The following is a 22,208-nucleotide window of genomic DNA, read 5'->3' as shown; positions in this document are numbered from 1 at the left end:
GCAAATTGCGACTCAGGCGATTGTTGCATATATACAAGTAGACAGCAATCACAGAATTATCACATGCCAAACAGATCCGCAAGATTACACCTTGTCTAATAATGCCAACTTTTCGTAGAAGAAACAAAGGATAGCACCCACACCCACACCCACACACACACACACACACACACACACACACACACAACTAATTATCGCCTCAATCAAGCCGCCTTGTCCGCTTTCTTCCGCTTCTTCTCGTCTCGGCTCTTACTCGACTTCTTCTTGCTCTTCTTGTCCTCATCGGCCTCTACCGGCTCCGCTTCCTGGGACGATGTGTGCTTCTTGGACTTCTTGCGGGATACCTCGCTACTAGGCGCTCCTTCTTCCTCCGTAGGGTGGTGCTTGCGCTTCCGTTCTTCCCGCTCCTTCTCCGCCGACTTGGGGACTTTGAATGTGGGCTCTTCTTCTCCTTCGGATTCCTCGGAGCTGGACCCGATCGTCTCGGGGGGCAGCTGTCCGCTGCCGACGGGGTGAAAGCGCATCTTCAGGTTCTTCGGCTGCTTGCGCGGAGGCTTGACCTGCTCCTTAACGGCTGCGAGAATATCCGCCTCCGATTCGCGGGGCAGGTCCACCAGCTCTTGGATGTGGTAGCTCGGGATGTTGCTGGCGGCCGTGCTGTAGTAGGTCTTGGTCTTTTGGTCGTAAAGCTGGAGGGTCTCTCCGCCCACGCCGGGCTGCTTGATGCTCTCCACCGGGATGCCGTATTGTACGCCCTTGTATTTCAAGACCGGCTTGCCTTGCATGATCTTGGCCAACGAGACTTCTTCGACTTTCGAGAGGGGGAGGTAGTCCGGCGCGGTGATGTGGTAAACCTGCTTGCCGCGCAGGTCGGACAGGAGCGACGAGACGTTGCTCTTCGGGGCACTCTGCTGTTTCACCGACTTGAATCCGGGGGGTGCCTTGTATGGTTGAGGGGCGTGGGCCGAAGGCCTATGAAATCAGGGCGGTTAGTGCTAAAAGAGTATTCAAGTCTTCTCGCAAAGCCTACTTGGTAGAGGTTGCTGTGCTTTCGCTCTCGCTATCGCTTCCGCTCTCGCTGCTCGACTCGCCCGCCGAACTGGTCGCGGACTCAGCTGAAGATGAGTCCATCGAAACATCGTCGTCGGAGACGGGGGCTCTCTCTTCTGACTTAAATGCCATGGTGCCTCTCGAGGATATCTGTGGTATGCGAGTGCTGAAAGTTGAAGTGGCCGCCGCTACGTACGAAGCGGGAACGCCAAGCAGTTATGCGCTACCCTGTGACCACTGTTGCAGATCGAATTGAAGCGAGCAGAAGAAGAAGTGCGTAAGAGATGAGAGTGCGTTCGGAATTAGCGCAATCACACTGGGGAGACAAAATGCACGAGGCTTGAGTCTCTGCAAGTTGCGTTGCGAGGAAACCCGATCCGGACTTTTTGGACGATAACCTTTTTTTCTGCTCCGCGAAGCACGGACCACCCGAGAAAGTCCGCGGCCTCAAATATGAACCTTTTTTTGGTGGTCCCGCCGCAGACCACTCGCTCTTGCCCATTGCAGCGGTGATTCTGGGTGCTTTCAATTGCTCATTCGAGAACTATGAAGAGAAAAGCGGAGAAATCGCAAGCAGCTGGTATTTCCCCGACTTTTCCCTGTGATTGAATGGTTGCGCGGGTGTGGATTGTTACGTTACTGACTTGATTTCTGGTAGCTCCGGTCAGCGCCTTCGCGGCCCGCAAAGCTCGTCAGCAGCAAGCGCAAAGTGTAGCAGCAGCAGTCGAAAAGCCGGTCGCTACTGAGTCGGCCAGCGAGCCTCCTTCGAAGAAAGCCCGACACTCCCCGGAAGAAGCGACCGCAGCCGAGCAGGAACGTACCCAGCCGAGGCGATCTACGAGACGGAAGGATGCTGGTCCGGTCGAGAAACCGGCAGAAGAGGCGCGCAGGGTGACACGCTCGCAGAAAGACGCACGGCGACCGGCTCAGGAACAGTCCCAACCCAGCGAGAATCAACCCTCATCAGACATCGAGTCGGAGGTAGAAGTTGCCGCCGTCGAGGAAGCCAATGGTGTCGGGCTTGCGCCGCTGCAGGGAGATGGCGACGAGTAAGACCTCCCTCGCAAGCTTCCTGAACCTACGCTGATATCTATAGATTCGAGTCGCCCGCCGACACCCCTGTGCAATTGCAAGAATTTCCGCTGTCGAAGACCCGCTTGAATAAGAACAATGTGGTGTACAGCGACGAGCATAGGCTCTGCGTCCGGATCAAAGAGAAGATGGTACGACCTTACGATTCTTTATTATATATCGCCATACTTACAAAGCTTAGAGTCTTGTCTTCATCGGTCACTACGATCTCTGGATTAAGCGTGGTGTGGTTAGCCTGATGGGTGCAAAGCTGCACCCCTCCTCTCGAGTCTACAGGGTCTACGCCCCCTCGACGCATTCCTTGCCGGTGATCAAATGCGTGTCTGGAGTGGACGGGGCGGCCGAAATCGAAGTCATGTCATGCCACAGCGGCATCTATCGTCTCAGGCACCTGTCACCCTTGTACGAACGAGTCTGGAACAGCAAAAACACTGCGGCCGACACGATCACATTGAAGAACGTGTCGCCCTCGACCAAGCGCACGTTCTCAGTGGTGAGTTCGATCCCTTCATCTGTCTGATCCACGACTGATCCTCCTCCAGCTGTACACCTCTGCCGATGATGCCTTGAAGAGACATCTCCGACCCCTGCACCTCGAGAAGCAGTGGAGCTCGGCCATCAAGTCCCTGTCTCAGCGCGGTGGACGACTCCGAACCCTGATCTGTGGTCCCAAGGCTTCGGGAAAGTCCACTTTCAGCCGCTACCTACTAAACCACCTTCTCAGTCCTGCTCCGCAAACCGAGTCAAGTTATCGCAACACCGATGGCGTCGCCTTCCTCGATCTCGACCCCGGCCAGCCTGAATTCTCTCCCATGGGACAGGTGTACCTTGCCCATCTTCGCTCCCCAGTCTTTGGCCCTCCATTCTCTCACCCCTCGTTGGACGATACCCGCAACGGCACCATAATTCGAGCTCATCACATCGGCGCAAGCTCCCCCAAGGAAGACCCCGACCACTACGTCTTAGCGGCTAAGGATCTCATTGATCGTTACCGCTCTTTGCTGGCGAGCTACCCCCAGTGCCCTCTGATCATCAACTACCCCGGGTGGATTTTCGGCCTCGGACTCGAGGTGGCCACCTACCTCGTGAGCTCCCTGGGTCTTTCAGACGTGGTCTACATGAGCGAAAAGGGGCCCGCCGAGGTGATTGAGCCTCTGGGCCAGGCCGCCGCACAGGCCAAAGTGCCTCTGACGATCCTCCCATCGCAACCCACCGATTTTGTGAGCCGGTCCAGCGCGCAGCTCCGGTCCATGCAAATGCAGTCCTACTTTCACAGGACCCAGCCCAGCGACATGGAGAACCCGCTGTGGCTCGAGCAGCCGCTCTCGCACATGCAGCCCTTCCAGGTCCACTACTCCGGCCCCAACCAGGACATCCAGGGGATCATGGTCATGGGCTCGCAGATCCATCCCGACCTCCTCTCTGAAGTTCTGGATGGAAGCCTCGTCGCCGTCGTCGCCGTGGAATCTCCCAACGCGCTTCTCGGCGGCAACTCCACCCCAGAATTCACCACCATCAACACTTCAGTTCTTTCCGCCGACGCCAGCGACGCCGCCTCGGATATCAGCATGGCCGACGACGACGAAAACAACAAACGCCCCTCCAACACCCCAACCCCCGCCCCTCCAGCAAACCTCACCACCAGCATCACCCTCACCGCCCACGAATCCCTCCCCTATCTCTTCGCCGGCTCCGGCAGCTCCAACCCGCTCGACCCGCGCAAATCTCACAGCCTGGGACTCGCCCTCGTCCGCTCGATCGACCCGGCCGCCCACACCATCGACCTCGTCACCCCGATCCCCGCTACCCAGATCGAGCAGGCCCGCCAACAAGGCCACTCGCTGGTCCTCGTGCGCGGCCTCCTGGACAACCCCAACTGGGCGATCAGCGAGGAGTACTACGCGGCGCGCTCGGCGCAAAAGCGCCACCGGGACGCGCTCGAGAAGCTCGCCAAGCGGAACGGCGGCAAGGCCGTCGACAACGACGATGACGCCGCCGCCGCGGAGGCGCGCAGCCAGCAGCGGGTGGCGGAGTTGCTCAAGGATCGCGTCCGCCGGGCGAGCACCAACGTGCCCTGGATGACGGTGATCGAGGATCCGCGGAGTCGGCAGGCGGAGGGCGGCGCAGCGGGCACGCCGCGGGAGAAGGGACTGTGGAAGTTGCGGAAGAAGGCGTATGCGGGGAGTGGGAGTGAGGGGGAGGGGGAGTGGTAGGGAGGGTAGTAGCTGTTGTCTAAACATGGGAATTCCTGGCTCTGCCGATATTTCTGCAAGATGTATATATAGATGGATTCTTGGATTGGTGTTGACATAGATAAAAAAGGTGGTACGCTGGGTTTTGACTTGAGTGTATAGATCAATTGTTCGAAAGGATTGGTATATATCTAATATCACCTAACAAACTTTTGGTGTCAGTGCTTGCTATCCAGATCGGAGACAATGCTAATGCACGGACAATCTGGTACCTATGTAGTCTCGACCTCAGCGCATCTTGGTCGTCGATATGGCACGCGCCTTCAAGAGAAGACGCGGTCTCATCGGTATCTGGGATCGGTGGAAACACGGACCCAAGACGGGAGGGGGGGGGGGGGGGCTGGGTACCTATCCTTTGGGCAAATGGTGAGTCGATAAAAGTAAGCTGAAGGGACAAAACTGAGTGTGAAATGAATGACGAATGCAACCAAAAGGGTAAGAGAAAAATGAAAGTAAGATGGAGGGAAGGCTCTCTCATGCACATGACCCAAGCCCAACCAACCCAAAGACTCACTCACGCCCACAAAGGCCCCAAGGGCCTCAGACGCCTCAGCAATGCCCGTAAGCAAACCCACCGCCCGCCGCACCTTGTAAAATGGTGCATATTCGTATAGATCCCATGGCCCCTCACTCTTGTGGAATACTAGGATATGTCGACACTATGATATAGTGAAATGCTCACCGATAGCAACGCATCAATCCCTATACTAGACATGCCAGGGCTCCTCCACATTATCTACCTAATTCCCACGGCCCTTCTTTTACCTTTACCAGCCCAAAGAGTCTGCTCTGCGAAGAGCATCGAACTACCCACCTTTCTTGATCGATAGATAACAACCCCCGCAATCAGGGTGCTCCACAGACACCGATCACATGGGGATCATCGAGACAACATGGACTGACTTATGGACTGTACTACATACATAGTCGGGGCTGTTGCTAACGATGTAAGAGTAATTGCAGTCGTCGGCTAGATATCTAATCGGTCATGACTCAGGTACGACGCCAATGGGCGCCCTGCGCCTGTCAGATTGGAGCTTATCTCGGACATTTTGATAACTGTCTTGATATAGACACAGACCGACAGAAAAGGTGCATTAAACTCCGAGCATTGCGGGTCCTTTCAGCCACACCGCCATCTCCGGTTTCTACACATAGATCTGTAGGCATACAGTATGTCTTTCGGGACTCGATGGAATCGATAAGCAAATACACAGAAGTTTTACTTCGATCTGATAGTACAATCGTGATTAAGTTCCATAATACCCCTTAAAACCATAACCATAAGTTACATACATGCATGCATGCCAAATGTCTCACAAGTGCATCCTTCGTTGCCTCGTACTGACATTCAATCATGGATTCATGAACCACATAATCCCCTCTTCTCGAAATTAGTATCATAATAAGACAATCCCCACCACAATGGCGCGGGAAGAAGAAGTGAAGCAAAACAGAGGCCGCTTGTCTAAGGACATGCTGAAAACTAACTGAAGCAAACCCGGGAATGTGCCCAAACTCCATCTCAATCTTAAAGGCGCCGTAGTCTATGTGGAATCCCGTAATAAGTCCGCAAACGAAAAGGGGGAAAAAAAAAGATCCGAACACCGTTAAAATCAGTCAAAGTGTCCGAAATGAGGATCACGTGGGATAGCAAAGCGTGGTAGCTAGTGTGATAAAACATCACGGGGATTGATATGTTGTGGATCGGTTGATTGTAAATTGGGGATCCACTTGTTGAAAAAAGTGAGCCATGATAACTCAAGCGACAACAGGTCGGCGGGGGGTGATGGGGATAGGCTTTGGTCCGGCGGCCGAAGACAGGTTCAAAGTCGACATTCCCAGATCGGTATCATCATCGAATTGCTGGGAGGCTTTGCGCCGAGACTTTTCCTTCCCACCTGCCATAGAGGTAGACTGCCGTCTCGCTGCAGCAATACCTTCCTCTTCGCGGATAGTGCTGATGATTTGCTCTTCCGAGACCGGGTATGTGCCGAATTGGTGGCCAAGCTGTTGGAGAAGAGCTACAAAATGCGCGTGGATTTCCGCGAAAATGTACTGGTTACCCGTGATCTCCGATAGGTTCCTTGCACGAACGGGCCCAGGCCGGCGGAGTTGACCGGCCGGATCCAGTGCACGTCCAGTGAGGAATGAAGAAACAGGGGTGTATGGTTTATTTCCGTCCCTGTCAGGGCGCTTGTTCTGCTCCTCCCGGCGTTTCTCTTCCTCCTGGAACTTCTCTGCTGAGTTTGCCATTCCAGCGGCAATGCGCCCGAAGGTTCGCCAAATGACGGGGGAGGCCCGGAATGCCCTGCCCCCATCTCTGCCCGCCAAGGCGAGGAACGCGTAGCTGCGTCGTTTCCCACGAGCCATTGGATCGGGAAGACGAAAGACGAACGCGATGGTATAGCCGGCGATTCCGTCCCCGAAACTCAAGGGTCCGGAAGATAGTCCGCGTGGTAAGAGCTCACAACTCAGGGTCCGGATCGACGAGCGACGAAGGATGGCGTAATCGGTAGGATTTGGAGGTCCACGCAGGGACAGGTAGGTGAGAATGTGTGAGTGGCAAGAAGCATCTGACGTAACAGAGGACGAATGGAGAGACTCCGGATAGGATTGATGGACGTGCGGGTCGCCATCTTCATGATCAGCAGAACTATTGCCACAGGTGTAGACAACCTGCCGGGAGCGCAGGACCGGACTACCGTTCCGACCCTTGCCATCACTCTTGGGTGCCCCCGGTGCCCCCGGTGGTAGCTGCTTGCTTACATTCTCTGGTAGCGTCAAACTACAACTGGCACAGGTGTCCCCCTCCGCGCCTCCCAGATGGCTCGAAGGTTGCTGGCTCTCGGCGGGTGGGGTCTTGGTCTTCAAAAAATACGGGTGGTCTTCCATCCGAGGCGACCGGTCGCCGGTTTCCGGGCCCCTTTCAGATAGTTTAGCGGCTGAAGGGGGCTTGCTGTTTGTCTGACTTTGCATGCCATGGGAGGAAGCGGTGTCGTGAGAGGTGGCAGGGGTATCAGTGGGAGAATAGTCGGAAGGCTCGGGATAGCATTGTTGGCAGGCGAAAGGGAGAACCTGCGAGCAAATGATCGAGGTTGGACCATGCACCTCGCAGAAATGCGTCAAAGAAAGCTAGAGGCGCGTCGGTCAGTCCACTGGCGCGCTAGATTTGAGGCTGAAGGGCGGGGTGGAACAGGAGCAGAGTCAAAAAAAAATCCCCTTGCCATGTCGCACGCATGTCTCAGACATCATTGCGTCCAGTCGCGGGCGAGATAATGCAGGAGACAATGCGATTGCATGCGCTTTAGAAATCCGATTGATCGTAACACATCCCAGGCACACATTCTCACGGGTAGAACCAAACCAGATTGCGACGAAGGAGAGGGAGAGACCGGGGCGCCACTTACTATGAAATCCATGTCTGCGAAAGCTTAAGGTCTAGCGAAACCCAACAACCACACTAGACCATTGTTGCAATACATGCTTTCCAGGTTGCAATGTAGGTGACGACAGTGGTGGTTATCTCAGACAATGACGCAAATCGACCACCACAGAGAAGAAAGGGAGAAGGAGGAATTGGAGATGGGTGTGTGGGAGGGAATAATTCTGGGTGAGGCTGGCCCAGAACCAGAGAGTGGGAAAATTGGAATCAGTAAGCAACAAGCAAGCAATGGTCAGTCAGTGCATCTGCAACTGCAAAGACCAGCTTGCAGGGACAAAAGCAAAGACACGGAGGAGAAGTAAGAAAAGGAAGAGAGGGGCGAGAAAGTGAAGAAAAGTGGAAATTGGGGATGCGGCGGAATAAGAGCGAGACAGAGAGCGAGACATAGACCGAGACGAAGAGGGTAGAGCGGAAACAAGGTACGGAGTACGGAGAGGTAGAATAGTAATCACAGACACATTTTGGTTTTAGTTTAGTTTGGGTTTTAGTTTAGTTTTAATTTTCCTGATATTGTTTAGTGAGCCTCTGATAATAATCGGGAAAGGAAAGGGAAGGGGGGGGGGGAATACTTAGTGGAAGGAGGAGCCTGGACAGAGGGAGGGAGGGAGGGACCAGGGCCGGAAGTGGAGTGGAGTGCATCGGCAGCAGAAGTACTCAAGTGCTCTAACTAACTTCACACTGAATGGGCTGGTCTGGCCTGTGCCGGCTTGGGTGTTGGTTTGGTAACAACTGGGTAACAACTGAGTAATAACACAGTCAACTGTAACGTAACCATACCCACTTTGAAGGCTTAAATCGCCAATGAAGGTTTTCACTCAGCCAGATTACCAAGCACAAGTATTGAGTCGTATACATAGTGGCCAAAAACTATACCTAGTAGTGCTTCCATACTTCCATACTTCCATCAGTTCTTCGTTCCATGTTTTGTGGGAAAGTTTCCCTCACTACAAAGTACTCACTCATACGTAGCAGCAACAGAGTCCCGCTGGATATACCCCGTATAGATGATTAAAATAGACTAACGTTAAGTTACCTCAGGCTTTCTTTTCTCCCCCCTTTTCCTTCGATGAATGGTCACCTAAAAGAAGCCCGAGACTACCTACTACTAGTCGCCCTTCAGCCCGTCAGCCGGATGGAGCCCGACAGAAAACGGTTTCGGCCTAAGGCGATTTAGCAGGAAAAAAGCCACTTGAAAAACCAGAACAAGCATTCATCGCTGATGCTGCTGACAGTCTGACTCGGGACGAGAGCGTGGAACGTAGTACTATACTCGTCATCTATCTCGTTTTCCCCTTCCTTCATCACGACCATATCCGATAACTGTGCCGATCCTCGAACCATAGTGTCTGCCGGCTGTAAGGAAGAAACAGCGCCTGACACTGTGTAGCCTGTAAGTTAGGTAAATCAAAGTGGTTACTAACGCAGCGACCTCGGAGAAAATAAATGGTACTCAGTGATAACCAGAATCCCCATTCGGAACCCTTGGGCGGTACTTGCCAAACGCCCGAAGGACCCTAGCAAACTTCCGTACCCAATTTGACGGGACGGCCTCTGGCCGCTAATCTGCTTCGTTTTACGCAATCGAAGCTCTATAGAACGGCAGATGGAAGAAGTCAAATTGGTTCCCACCGGAGATGCTCTACTTCTAGCCCAGTCGACTCGCCCACACACACTTACTGTACGCACATACTGTACACGCACATACTGTACACGCACATACTGTACACGCACATACCACAACAACGAACACACAACACACACAACACACACACACACTCGCTCTCGTGCTCGACATACTCACATAAGCCTACCTCAATGAACGCCCATTGTTCTGCGGAATCCCCGGTCAGCCTGGGCTCCCCTTCTCCAACACTCCGTAGATATATTCCCAGATAGGCTGTTGGTTCCGATCAGCCAAGTAGTATCGGCAAGGATCCCCTTCAATTAACTGGAATGCGCCGAATAGGTATTTCTCACTCTCACTCTCACTCTCTTATTTTCTCTCTTACTCTTTGTTGATCATTGCTCGACCATATTTCACTGCTGGCTGCTTCTTTTTTCCACGGCCCTCCTCCGTTCTCGGTTCCCTCTCTCTCCGCTCCTCATCTGTTCCCCCTCATCTCTTTCGTATTCACCGTTACTTTGTTTTGTTTCGTCAATTTTTTGTTTTGTTTTGTTTTGGTCGTCATACTCAAGTGCAGTATTTTCTTTTTCTTCTTCCTCATCTGCAATCCTCCAGCTGGGCAGCAAAGCAAAAAAAAAAAAAAAACAAAAAAAATGTCATGCAGGAGCCGAGTAGGAAATCACAAGCTAGATCAAATGCCAATTGACTGACCACTGTGAAAGAAAGCACCCCGGCAGCGAGATCGATCACACTCACACTCACAGAGCAGCATACTCCGTTCCATACGTACTCATTCTTGTACTTCCGTACATAATACACATCAAATAATTGCCGCCCCCATGTCCGAGATAGCCGATAGCGCAAACCAGGGTTTGGTATACTTTTACTTTTTTACCTCCCTGCGGGCAGCGGCAGAGGAAGGGAAGTATGGAGTGAAACTCCGGAGTACATGTACAGTAAGGTAGTAGCTGGTAAGTCTGTACCAAAAAAGAAAAAGAGTGGGCTGAGTGGGCGGGGTGAGTTCCTCTCTGGCAGAAGTTCCCCATTCTCCGTCGTCGTCGCCGCATCACAATTCTCGATCTTGACGCGCATACACATACTCTAAGCCTTATCCCCTCATTTCATTGATGGACCGCCCAAAAAAAAAGAGGGCCCTGGACGGAATGAGATTATCCAGACGGGCCATGAATCGGGGATTGGCATGACTATCGCCGCCACCTTGCCAGCATCGGCATCATCGTCAACATCATCATCATCATCATCATCACTACATGAGTAATGTAGGGCCGTAGGAACGGGAGTACAACCCCCTTGTAATCAATCAATATTGGATGATTTCTTCTGTTCTCCCGTGCGGGTTCAGCCACCACTGGACCTTAAACCCAACTCAGTAAGAGTCGAAATGCGAGAGAACTTCCTGCCTGTCACATGCCCGCGCAAGGACGATCAAATAGTCAGGTAGAGGGGTATATCAACGGAAAAAGAAAAGCGAGGGCAACCAAAAAAAAAGGAGGCAAAGGAAACGGTCGGATAAATGGCCAGCTTGAGACCCGACGAAACATGCGGTGTTGGTTGGGTGTTTCGTTCCGCGGGCTGTAGGAAGATTGATTGATTTCATTGCGTCGCAATAATGAGATGATCCAAGCCCTGACTTCTTGTAGCTGATCGTCATGGGCTTGCGACGCGGAGGAGATCTCGTCTGGAGTAGATACGGTGGAAGTTGGTAGACTGAGTACAGTACAAGACTTTTGGAGATGAGCAACGCAATCCTTCCCCGCTACCGCCTGGGCTTTACTTCTTGCCTTGAAGTTTAAACCCGAAGCAATCTAGAACTTTATAACTGTGTAAAGAAAGGACTTGACCTTTCCCTTGTCTCGCTCTATCCTCTTTACTTCTTCTCTCTTCCTTCTCGTCCCGAAATGAGCAATGTAGTCAGATAGTCCGAGGTACGGAGCAGTACTCAGATGTATCCATGCTCGAGTCAGACAACAAAGGATGGGTGGAATGTTCAAGGTTACCTACGGAGTAGAACCCCTCGAGTCGCTTCAATCCAATTCCTTACGCTCCGATTTGCTCGCGGTCGGGTTGAGGATTGGCCCAACCCGGGATGGATTCCAATCCTGCGAAAAACGGCAGCGGAACTGGAACTCCGGGAAAGAACCCTGAACCCTCATCGGCTCACGGCATTGAACTACGGTACTCTCTAGATTACTACCTAGTAGTTACTAGATAGGAGAATGCATGTCCATCTACTGTCATTGCCCTCTCTCGAACATTGCTGTGCATTCAGCTCAAGAACCCCTCCTAGCCACGCGGATGTGTTCTTGCTTCCATTTTCTGCATGCGGAGTGCAGCACCTACATCCATAGCGCATATGGCTGTTACTGGAGCGGTTACTGCTGCTTCCGCGGTAGCTAAATTCGCATATTATTCGCATTTCCCCCCTCATGCACTGATGACAGTTTCCACGGTCTAGACGACTTAAGTTAATGTATACTGCAGTTATCGGTTGTTTCTCCTTACCTGACAGCTTACGGTAACTTTGTTATCTGTTTTCTGTCCTAGCAACAAGAATGTCTCATTCATCATCATCATCATCATCATCCGGGGAGGAGGGGCAGGGTGTCTTTACTCTCGAAATTTCGACGAAATTAAGCCGACACCATACGGAGTAAGCTGAACTAGACTGGACATAGCCCGGGCAGCTTCCCTGTTGACTTTTGTTGACTTTGACTGACTGGGGTTGGTCATCACGTCACACTGCATCATAGTCATGGTTGACAAGTTAGGCGAGTTAGTTCGATGTACTCCGTACAGTACCTACACCTACCGTACCCAGTACATCAGTACATCGTGAATGTACTGTGTGTTTTGGGCGGCCATGGATCATTCTAGCCATGGACCACTTCGTTTTTTCTTTCTTGTTCCTTGGCTTATCGCCGGCGACCGACCGACTCACAGTCCCGACCGGTCGACTACTGCCATGCAGGTGGCCCCCAATTGCTGCCTGGTCTGCCCTACTTCCCCGGGGTCATCGCAGAGTCCCTGTCCGGTCGTGATAGATCGACTCTGGAAAGGAAGCGATCTATCCATCTACCTACACTATCTACGTAGTATGCCAGGGGCGATTTGACTTGGCTTGACGGGAAGCGATAGGTGTTATCAGTAAACCCCTATCTCAGGGCCTGGCTGGATAAGTCATATCGTTGTACTATCATGGATGTGCAGCAGGTACTCCGTAGCTTTTCCGATAATCTCTGCTTGGACAACCGCGTCGCGCTTATCGAGGGTTATCCTCAGCCTCGCCGCTGCAGTTTTTGGAGTTCACTATACTCGGATTAAACCACAATGTGCAAGAATCGCTGGATCACACCGATGATGAGGTCGCCTTGCGATCATAGCCCATGATGATCAGCAAGAGGAGTTCCGATTCACCATCCATGGTACAACATCCACCCATACAAACAGATTACCGCGGAAACGGCTTGTTACTTTACCATTGCCAGAAAAGCACCGCACGAGAAGAGGAAGGAAGGCACACGACGAGGAGACGCGGATCAGCGAAAGGAAAGCTGTGGCGGGTAAACGCAAATGCTAGGGCAACCAACCGGCAACGGCACCACCCACTGCGCAGTCCGGGCGGCGGAAGAACAAAACCACTCACAGAATAATGAAAAAGAAGTGGGACCTTTTCAATTCTCAGGTCAGGTTTCTCCACCCCTCCTCCTCCATCGCCTGCTCGACCATCCAGACACCAGGACCTGAACTCCACGTGGCAATCCAATCGTGTGATTGGATCGAAAGTGGATCAAGACCTGACACCGCGCGACGGAAGGAGGAAAACGACCACGGCAGGAGGTAAACCAAAAAAGGCCTCATTTGAGTCAATTCGCTCAATTCGACCACCGGCGGTTTTTGATCGGATGTAGTAGTCTAATTGTCTCAATCTTGATGCTTGGCCACAAGGGCAGCAATTCCAGCCGATGATTCTCCGCTTTCTTGCATATGGGTTGTTCTCGGTTGCCCAGGTCTCTGGGTTTAAGCTTGAGAACTCACTCGGTTGCTCGGAGCAGCTGAAGGGAAGCAGATACTTAGTAGCTGGACGGCAGTGTCTACGGGAATTAGATTGATGCTGACTCTGCAAGGTCGAACTAGCTGAGTAGTTAAGACGACCGAGTAGGCAATTTCCACGGTTCAGGCTAGCCCTACCGAGCCTTGTGAATTCCGTCGCGATCATACCGGTTCACTGCTGCCGAAGACCTAGCAGCAGCTAAACTTCCTGTCTACCTAGTCTAGGTCTAACTGACACTGACACTGACACTGAGCGGGAGGAAAAAGTGGGTTGAGGTCGAGAGTTGGTTCCTGAATATCCTCTGCCTGTCCTGTCCTGTCCTGTCCTTTCTTTCCACTTCGACCAACCTGGCCTGTGCAGTGAGTGGTCTATGCTTTTCAATCCCGTGTAGAAGATAGATGAAAGAACGTATCCTTTAATGTCCGTAGGCTACTCACCAGCATGAAGTAACTAAAGCATACCATGTACTATACCACCCGATCCTATAGATCCAGCGGTAGCAGCCCGCTGCTGGAATTGAAGTTAACATTACCTAACAACTTCTCCTTTGGTTTCCAAACAGAAGACCTGGATTTGTCACCTACACCACTCCAATAACTGACCAGCAAATCACGCTCGAGACATTGCCATCATCAGCAGAAGTCGAGAGTGTCCAGAACGGAGCAGCCCACCCCGTTCATACGGCTCCAGCTCCAGCTTCAGCTGGGCCCAGTCCCGGTCCCAAGGCCCCAGTTCCGTTCCCGCCACGGCCAGTCCATCCTATTCCTCTCCCTCAAGCTCCAACAAGCAGTAAACCCCACCACCACATCCTACAAAGCATTCTACAGCAATCACAAACAACAACTCAAGAACCCATCGCCACCCCTCCATGCCCATAATATACATCTAGGCACTAACGTTAGTTGATGTACGGAGTACTGAACAGTCCCATCCTCACGTAAGCCCTAACCCACCCACCCCCAGTCCCAGATCCCAGATCCCAAATCCCAGATCCGAAGTTCGAAGACATGCATCTGAATACCAAATACCAAAACTCACCAGAGGAGAATCCTCTCCAAAAACGCGAGCAGAAAACAACTAGCCTCACAACAAAGCCGAAGGAAAGGAGCAATTCAAATCCCGACTAATCGAGGAACTTACAACATCAGAGTATGAGTAGTATATGGAATCGTAAGCAGAGGTTCATTAACTAGACACTAGACTCAGTTAGCTAGCTCTTCTCCACTGCGTATACCTTTACCCACCCTGCAATTTGAAGCTCTTTGCGACGGTCCCACCGTCTATCTCTGCCGTGGACATCCCGATCCCACTCTTCAATCGACTATGCATCATGACGAAGACATTGGGTGGGTAGATGGAGGGTAAGGTAGGTAGGCTGGATTAGGGACTATGCGGGTGAAGCCTGGAGGGGCCGCGCCTGCTCATAGCTAGGTACCATACTGTAGCCTATAATCACGGTATCTTGATTAGGAAGGGAGAGATGCATCGGGGATGACCTGGTTGACATTGGCGGGATGCCTTAAATACCTGTATGAGTGGATATATAAGGCGTCGGATCGCGTTGGCTGGATGAATTGTTTTGGTTGTTTGTTGAGATATGTCGATAGTTGTGGACTAAACAAGTACTGACTTAGCTACAGCACCGATTTACTGCCAGGAGGTAGCATGGTATATTTTAGGAACCATGGTAGTGGGCCGGAACGCATGCACTACGGATGGAACATTGCCAAAGCACTGATCACCGCGCAGTCTTACACGCCTGCTGGACAGTCCTACTGCTAGCATGTCATGAAATGTAGTAGTCAAAATATATACCCTATTCTGAAAGAATCCACATCGAAAAGGAAACCAGAAACGGAGAAAACGTCCGAACATGAAAGCAGAAATCCCCGCATACCATAGCAAGAACCGCACTAATCCAGTGCCCAGTCACAGAGAAAAAAAGTCATCATTGTCATCATCCTTTCCAGTCGTGGAGTAAGAGCAGGAAAAAAAAGCAAGAGATTCCCAAACCCGCACACCGTTGCCTAACCTATCCAACCCGTTCCGAATACATACAAAAACTATGAGCACGCATCTATCCCACACAATCACCGCCTGGTGATGTAGTCCTTGTTCTCGATCGTCACACTCTTGGTCATGTGGTTGACCTTGTAGATGCCGACGAGTCGCGAGGCGAGTTCGAACTAGAACAACAGTCATTAGTATGGACCGCACAGCTAGCAGCAAGTAAACTTACCATATTGTTTCGCAGCGAGATGACAATGAATTGGGCGTTCTTGGTTCTCTCCTTAATGTAAGAGGCCACGATCGAGACCTAATATCCTATTAGCTGGAGACTCACTGGTAGAAATCCAACAGAAGGTACTCACGTTACGGAAATCAAGAGCGGCGTCAATCTCGTCCATGACATAGAGAGGCGTGGGCTTGTAATGATGCAGAGCAAACACCAGCGCCAAACTGGACAGTGTCTTCTCTCCACCAGAAAGGTTGGCGATGTTCTTCCAACTCTTCTTCGGTGGCATGACGGAGAACAGAATACCCTCGGAGAAGGGATCGAGCGAGTCGACCAACTCCAACTCGGCGTTACCTCCCATGGTGATCATCTGGTACATTTCCTTCAAGCGAAGGGAGATGATACCGAAGCCTTCCATGAATCCGTTCAAGCGGGCCGACCGGAGACCGTCAAGACGAGCCTTAGCACTATCTCGCGATGCAACAGCAGTGGCTAAATCGGCCGAGCGAGCCTCGTGTTCAGCCGCTCTGCGGCGGTACTCTTCAATGACAGCCAGGTCAACGGATGCGTTCTGAGTCTTCTCCTCGAGAACAGCAATGGTGGCTTTCAACGACTCCTTGTTCATCTCGGACAACTCATCCTTGGTGTACACCTGAAGTTCGGTCGCCTGTTGCTCCTCGCCCAGATCACTGATGTTCTGCAGCGTCAGCTTGGACAATTTGTCCTGCCAGTAACGCCCGCGCTTTTCATTCTCCGCGAGAGCCTTCTGGTTCTCTTCAAGCTTGTTGCGCATCTCAATCTCCGTGGCTCGAGACTCGTTCAGTTCAGCGACCTTCTCATCAAGCTCAGTCTTCATGGCCTGGAGGCCTTCCTTCTTGGTTTCCAGTGCCTGTCACAAGTTAGCCAACTGCTTTGAAGCCGATACTACACCATAACTTACATCTTGGCCCTCCTCCACCTTTTGCCTCCATCCAGATGCATCACTAGCCTGGTTGGCCACATCCTCGTTCAGCTTCTCAAGCTCCTCGGCAACATGCTCCAGCTCCCTCTCCGCCTCGGCGTGGGCTTTCGAATGCTTCGTCATGAGCTTCTCATTCTTCGACTTGCCGACTTCAGCGTTCGAGATCTCCTCAGATAATAGGCTGATCTGCTCCTTGAGGCCATCGACCTTGGCCTTCTGTCCACGGAGCCGCACACCACCGACCTCCATAATCTTGTTCTGAAGAGTTTGGATCTCTTCCTCGATACCACCTTTCTGTTCGCGGAGATCTTCAATCTCTTCCTCTAAAGCGGCAATCTGCTTCTCAAGGCTTGCAGCTCGACTGGCATCCGTCTTGGACGGTTTATGCTGGGCGCTCAGCTCCTGGACGCGACGCTGAGCATCCGCAAGACTGCGATTGGCACTTTCGATTTCGATCAGAATCTTCTGGATCTTGGTCTCCACCCGTGGGATCTCATCCATTCTCTCCCGGATCGCAGCTTCCATCTGCCGTTGTTTCTCCTGGAAGTGTTGGAACTTCCTCTCCGTCTCTTCCAAATCACCCTCAAGCTTGGCCACCTGCTCACGGCTTGTGTCAGCGACTTGTTTGGACGACATGGCGCCCCGTGCGACTCGGGTACCACCACCACTCATCGTTCCGGAAGTGTCGATGAGCTGGCCATTTAGGGTTACAACTCGCCACCGCTTCGCACCATATGCAATGCGGTTGGCCTGTTCCAAGTCCTCGGCCACTAGCGTGTTCTGCATCACACTGTAGAAAGCTGGCGCGAATTTGGGGTCCTTGGGCTTGACCAGGTCAAAGAGTCGGTGAACCTTTTCTGGAGTAGAGACCTTGGACATATCCCGGCGCGGAAGACGATCGAGTAGGATGAAGTTGGCTCGTCCAAGGTTGTTCTTCCGCAGATAATCGATGCATTGCTGACCAACTTCAACCGTATCAACCACCATGTTGTCCAGGGCAGGACACGCGGTCGAGATAGCAACGTCAAACTTCTCATCAATCATACCGAGGTTTCCAAGCCGACCGTGGAAGCCCTCGATACGACCGGACTCTTTGAGGCGCATCAAACCAGACAGAACGCTACCACGATTCTGAGTGCTTGCAAGACTAGCTCTTGCCTCCTCGGCTCTCTGTCGAGCACTAGAAACATGGGCTCGTACCTCTGGTTCTCTCTGAGCATATTTCTTGAGGTCGTGTTTCAGCTTAGCAACCTCTTCTTCAAGGGTAGTCTTCTGAGCTTTACGTTCCTCGAGATCGTTCTCCTTGGTTGCCAGCGTTTCCTCGATGGAAGAGATCTTCGACTGCGCCTCCTCGAGCAGAACAGTACCAGCATTGCTTCGCTCGCGAAGGATGTCAAGCTCACTCTGCGCCACAGCGACGGCCGAGAGCTTCTTGTTGATCTTCTCATCCCAAGGCTCCAACGACTTTTGCTTCGCAGTGATCTGATCTGAAAGTCCCTGGGTTTTGCCCTTGAGACTCTCACGAATCTCAGCCAGCTCCTGCTCTTCGGCCTTCATCTCTTTCTCAAGCTCAGAGGTCTCATTCGTCTTCTTCTCGATATCATCGGAATGTTTCTGCACGAGGCTTTCGCATTCGGAAGCAGCCAGGCGTGTGCTTTGCATGGTCTTTTCTAGCTTCTTCTGCTTGCCGACCAAAAACTTCTTTTTCTCCTCGAACTTGACGTTCTCCTTGTCATATTTGGCCATTTCTTTGACAATTGCCTGCACCTCTTTCTCCATGTTTTCGTATTCTCGCATTCCGCGTTTGTAGGCCTTCTCAAGCTCTTTGATCCCGGACTCGTTACCCTCGTGCTTTTCGAGCTCCATGTTCAGCAGTTCCTGCATCTGTAAAATGGCTTCTTCGGTGACTCGAATGTTGTCCGCGCATTCATCAATGTAGATCTGATAGAGAGCGGACTGTTTCTCAGAAAGCTCGTTCTCGTCCCGAATATAAGCCAGAGCCTTGTCCTTCTTATCTACGAGAGCAACCTTTTCTTTCTCAACGTGCTGGACACGGTTATTTTTTTCGACACAGACATCGTTCAGTGTCTCGAGCTCCGTAGCCGCCTCGTCGATAGGCGTCTTGTATTTCGAAGTTCCGATGATGTCCTCGAGATACTCCAAGAGTCCATCCTCGTGTTCGTTGGCAGCCTTAGGCTTCATCTGGGCGATAGACTCGACTTCGCCCTGAAGAATCAAAAAGCGTTTGTGGTCTAGATCAATACCTCGATCACGGAGCAGCGTCGTCACGGCGGTGAAGCTCGTTTCCTTGGCGTTCATATAGTACTTGCTGCTGTTGTTTCTGAAAGCCTTTCGGGAGATAATAAGTTGGGAATCTGGGACTACTTCATGGGTGCCGTTGGGCAGGTCAAGGATTTCCTGGAAATGAACCTCAACTTCACAGGAGGGCAGGTTTGGGTGATTGGCCGAGTTATGGATCAAAGCCGAGATCTTGCCCTGACGCATTTTACTCGCTCGGAATCCGAAAACAAACAACAATGCATCAATGACGTTCGACTTGCCGGATCCATTGGGCCCGACAACGGAGGAAAAGGATGCATGGAAGGGGCCCACGATCTGCTTCCCGGCGTAACTCTTGAAATTCATCATGACCAGGGTAGTGATCATCAAGCGACTGGTCGGACCTGACGGCTCCTGGGAGGCCGACGGAGCGGCTGACCGGGATTTGAGCATGATGTCCATGGGCTTCTCGAGCAATGCTGTATTCGGGTTGATTGCGGGTATCTGCGGCTTTTCGTCTTCAACGGACTTCGATGGCGACTTCGACGGGGACTTGTTCACAGCCGCATCTGTAATATCGGCGAGTGGCGGAACGCTTTCTCTTTGCATTCGAGGCTGCGGCTGCGGGGATGTGGAGGGCTCTAGATTCGAAAATGAGATATGGTCCACAATGGGCGTGAAGATGCGACTTTCGCGGGGTGAGATCATACCCTGAGTTTTCACTGCAACGGGAGTTTCCTCAGACGGAGAGCCCGGTGCTCTCACGGTCGCAACACTCTCACCCTCTTCGTTAGGCTCCGTCAACTGCGATGTCTCCAACGGCTCTATTGCCCTTGATTTGCGTGTTCTGCGACGAGGGGCAGCTGTTGACGGATCCTCCGGTTCTCTGACGCTTGCAAGACTTTCACCTTCATCTATCAACTGCGATGACTCCGATGGTTCTACAGCCCTCGACTTGCGGACCCTGCGTGTAGTACGAGGAGCACTCGGTGCAGTGAGTTCTTCTGTTTCTCTGATGCTAGCCAGACTTTCACCCTCGTCAAGCAACTGCGACGACTCCAACGGCTCCACTGTCCTCGATTTCCTGGTCCTGCGCGTCGTGCGAGGAGCGCTCGATGTAGTGGGCTCCTCTGGCTCTCTGACGCTTGCAAAACTTTCACCCTCATCCATCAGTTGCGACGACTCCGACGGGTCCACCGTCCTCGACTTGCGGGGTCTGCGTGTCGTGCGGGCGGCACTCGATGTGGAAGCCGGCGGTTCGGCGGTGACTTGTCTGCGTGATGATCTCTTGACTGCGCTGGGCTTCTTGGGGACCGGGGTACGTTCGCCCTCCTCTTCGTCGTCGTCATCCCCGTGGCGGGACGGCGCGGTGGGGGTGACATTTCCAGGATCTTCCTCGTCTGATGGCGTTTCTTCTGGGACGTAACTTGTGCGAGGGGCAGCGCGCCGGGATGGCCGGCCTCTGGCGATTGACGACATTATGCTGTACTGTTGTTAGTCGCCTGTGGGTGCTGCATCAAGGCGGAATCTCAAGCGTTGTGCAGGTGCCAAAGTTGACATTTGAAAGCGCCGCAGGTGGAAAGTGGGTTGTTTACATCGCCGCCCGAAGCGGAATAGTGTTGTTTTTCTGCCACAACATTTGCATCTTTCAGTCACATGCCCCACCGCCTTCATGTACCGATCGAGCCGTACGGTACTGTCAATATCGGCTTCAATATTACCGTCGGCGCTCGAGGAGATTCCAGAGGAGTGTGTTCAACCTCGCCAGCACTGCTCAAGATGGCGCCTTGGGAGGATTTCGATTCCATCTTTCAGTTCAATAAGGACTTCAGCTATGATGGCAAGCTCATTGAACAGATCATCTCAAATCGCCGCGCCTTAGAGGACCGGCTTTTTGCAGACAGACTCTTGGGATTGCTCGGCGTCAAAGCAGGTAGCTCTCTCCGCTCCCCAAGGTTGGAAATTCGAACAAAGGATTGACCAGGCACAATTTGATAGTCACGCGGCTCTACCCTCCTCGGTCGAACACTGACCTGCGCACACTGATCGGACACATCGTATCCTCTCCACTCGACATCCATCACAAGCAATCGTTGATATACTACATCCTCAAAGATTGCCGCGGCGCCAGCAACGATGCGGCTACGCAGTTCTCCCGCCGGTGTCACCTACCGGAGAAGTATAGGCTGTTCATAGACGGTCTCTGGAACCTTGACAGATTGGAGTTCAAGGTACGCTTTATCTTCGCCGATGTGATAGCCGACTGCAGATGACTGACCATCGCCTATGAGCAGCGAGCTGTCGAATACTTGACTGAGCCTTCCATCATCCCCACATTTCCCGACGAAATCCTCTACGCTTTAACCCTTCCAACCCTCCCCAGACACGACGACAGCCTTGTCATGGCATACTACCTTACCGTGGCCCCGCCATTGGCTACCGAGAAGGTTCAGCGGGCCTTCTTCCAGACCATGTGCCGCGCAAGCGTAACCGAGGCGTTCTACTTCACGCGCAAGCATGATGAAGAGCTTCGTCAGAGCTACCTGGAGAAGCTCATTGAATTTGTCCTGACGAGCGAGGCCGGCCCCGCGCGAAGTGCGAGGGCTATGGAACTGATCGGTCTCCCGTTCGATGAGCAGGAGGAAGAATGGTTCGAGGAGTCTCTGCTCCGGGGCAATGCTCGGGGGCTCCATGGTCATAAAGATACGGTCATGATGCGACGCTTAGCGACAGGGAAGTTGAATGGACTGTCTACCGACCTTGAGTCGCTAGGTGGGGAAAAGGTCGATGGATTGAACTGGGACGTTCTGCGCCAAAGCCTGGCCCATTCGAAACTCGTATCGTCGACCAACGGCGCTAACCAACGGTCCTGAGGCACAGCGTCGGTGCTGGCCCCAATTTGTCTCGAAGCCAACTTGATGGGATTTTGCTCGGAGCATAGGAGTTCACCTGGGGACTAATGTAATTTTATGATGCATTGGCATAACGATTAGAGGACATAGTTGCTGTTGTTCCTTCTATGTTCTACTTACTGTGCATAGACAACAGGCGTGGTAATGACTACTATGAACTTCGACACTCATAGAGGGTGAACCATTCTTCGAGCATGAAAATGTATGAGTGTGCTTTGCAATAAGCAAGGAAGTAAAGACCCATCAGAGCACAAGCAGAGAGGTGAGGGTAAGTGCAGGGAGTA

General features: G+C 52.4%; 5 protein-coding genes across 5 annotated transcripts; 2 read left to right on the top strand and 3 right to left on the bottom strand.

Annotated features, from left to right (window-relative positions):
- Positions 1-203: 203 nt before the first annotated feature.
- Positions 204-1,131, bottom strand: BO66DRAFT_414709 (DNA-directed RNA polymerase I subunit RPA34; the record flags this gene model as incomplete). The annotated part of the gene is made up of 2 exons (XM_025649488.1): positions 204-972; positions 1,031-1,131. 2 exons carry the CDS (start codon positions 1,129-1,131, stop codon positions 204-206), a joined length of 870 nt encoding a protein of 289 aa, XP_025499810.1.
- Positions 1,132-1,569: 438 nt separating this feature from the next.
- On the top strand, positions 1,570-4,355 carry grc3 (putative RNA processing protein Grc3; the record flags this gene model as incomplete). The annotated part of the gene is made up of 5 exons (XM_025653153.1): positions 1,570-1,630; positions 1,709-2,099; positions 2,147-2,273; positions 2,324-2,635; positions 2,685-4,355. Exons 1-5 carry the CDS (start codon positions 1,597-1,599, stop codon positions 4,353-4,355), a joined length of 2,535 nt encoding a protein of 844 aa, XP_025499809.1. The 5' UTR covers positions 1,570-1,596.
- A 1,681-nt stretch (positions 4,356-6,036) lies between these two features.
- On the bottom strand, positions 6,037-8,061 carry BO66DRAFT_192394 (folliculin domain-containing protein). Its single transcript, XM_025642460.1, has 2 exons — positions 7,805-8,061; positions 6,037-7,529 (listed from the first exon to the last, which is right to left on the bottom strand). The coding sequence occupies exons 1-2, from the start codon at positions 7,814-7,816 to the stop codon at positions 6,156-6,158; spliced, it is 1,386 nt and encodes a 461-aa protein (XP_025499808.1). The 5' UTR covers positions 7,817-8,061; the 3' UTR covers positions 6,037-6,155.
- A 7,275-nt stretch (positions 8,062-15,336) lies between these two features.
- On the bottom strand, positions 15,337-20,331 carry smc4 (condensin subunit SMC4). Its single transcript, XM_025653152.1, has 5 exons — positions 19,723-20,331; positions 16,712-19,653; positions 15,908-16,660; positions 15,775-15,852; positions 15,337-15,721 (listed from the first exon to the last, which is right to left on the bottom strand). Exons 1-5 carry the CDS (start codon positions 20,180-20,182, stop codon positions 15,626-15,628), a joined length of 4,329 nt encoding a protein of 1,442 aa, XP_025499807.1. The 5' UTR covers positions 20,183-20,331; the 3' UTR covers positions 15,337-15,625.
- Positions 20,332-20,746: 415 nt separating this feature from the next.
- Positions 20,747-22,192, top strand: BO66DRAFT_394988 (ELYS family protein). Its single transcript, XM_025648122.1, has 3 exons — positions 20,747-20,945; positions 21,011-21,243; positions 21,307-22,192. The coding sequence occupies exons 1-3, from the start codon at positions 20,792-20,794 to the stop codon at positions 21,883-21,885; spliced, it is 966 nt and encodes a 321-aa protein (XP_025499806.1). The 5' UTR covers positions 20,747-20,791; the 3' UTR covers positions 21,886-22,192.
- The last annotated feature ends 16 nt before the right edge of the window (positions 22,193-22,208 follow it).

This window comes from Aspergillus aculeatinus, assembly GCF_003184765.1.
Source record: "Aspergillus aculeatinus CBS 121060 unplaced genomic scaffold BO66scaffold_55, whole genome shotgun sequence".
In the NCBI taxonomy this organism is placed as follows: domain Eukaryota; kingdom Fungi; phylum Ascomycota; class Eurotiomycetes; order Eurotiales; family Aspergillaceae; genus Aspergillus; species Aspergillus aculeatinus.
The sequence above is the reverse complement of the archived record's forward strand: the minus strand, read 5'-3'. Positions and strand labels throughout refer to the sequence as shown.

Bases quoted from the DNA above. Each gene is read 5' to 3' on its own strand.
- smc4 (XM_025653152.1), bottom strand. From the start codon at position 20,182: ATGGATGAGGGTGAAAGTTTTGCAAGCGTCAGAGAGCCAGAGGAGCCC. The intron at 15,853-15,907 runs GTGAGTACCTTC...ATAGGATATTAG, and splicing joins CCGCTCTTGATTTCCGTAAC to GTCTCGATCGTGGCCTCTTA. The intron at 15,722-15,774 runs GTAAGTTTACTT...CTGTTGTTCTAG, and splicing joins TCTCGCTGCGAAACAATATG to TTCGAACTCGCCTCGCGACT.
- BO66DRAFT_394988 (XM_025648122.1), top strand. From the start codon at position 20,792: ATGGCGCCTTGGGAGGATTTCGATTCCATCTTTCAGTTCAATAAGGAC. The intron at 20,946-21,010 runs GTAGCTCTCTCC...ACAATTTGATAG, and splicing joins ATTGCTCGGCGTCAAAGCAG to TCACGCGGCTCTACCCTCCT. The intron at 21,244-21,306 runs GTACGCTTTATC...GCCTATGAGCAG, and splicing joins TTGACAGATTGGAGTTCAAG to CGAGCTGTCGAATACTTGAC.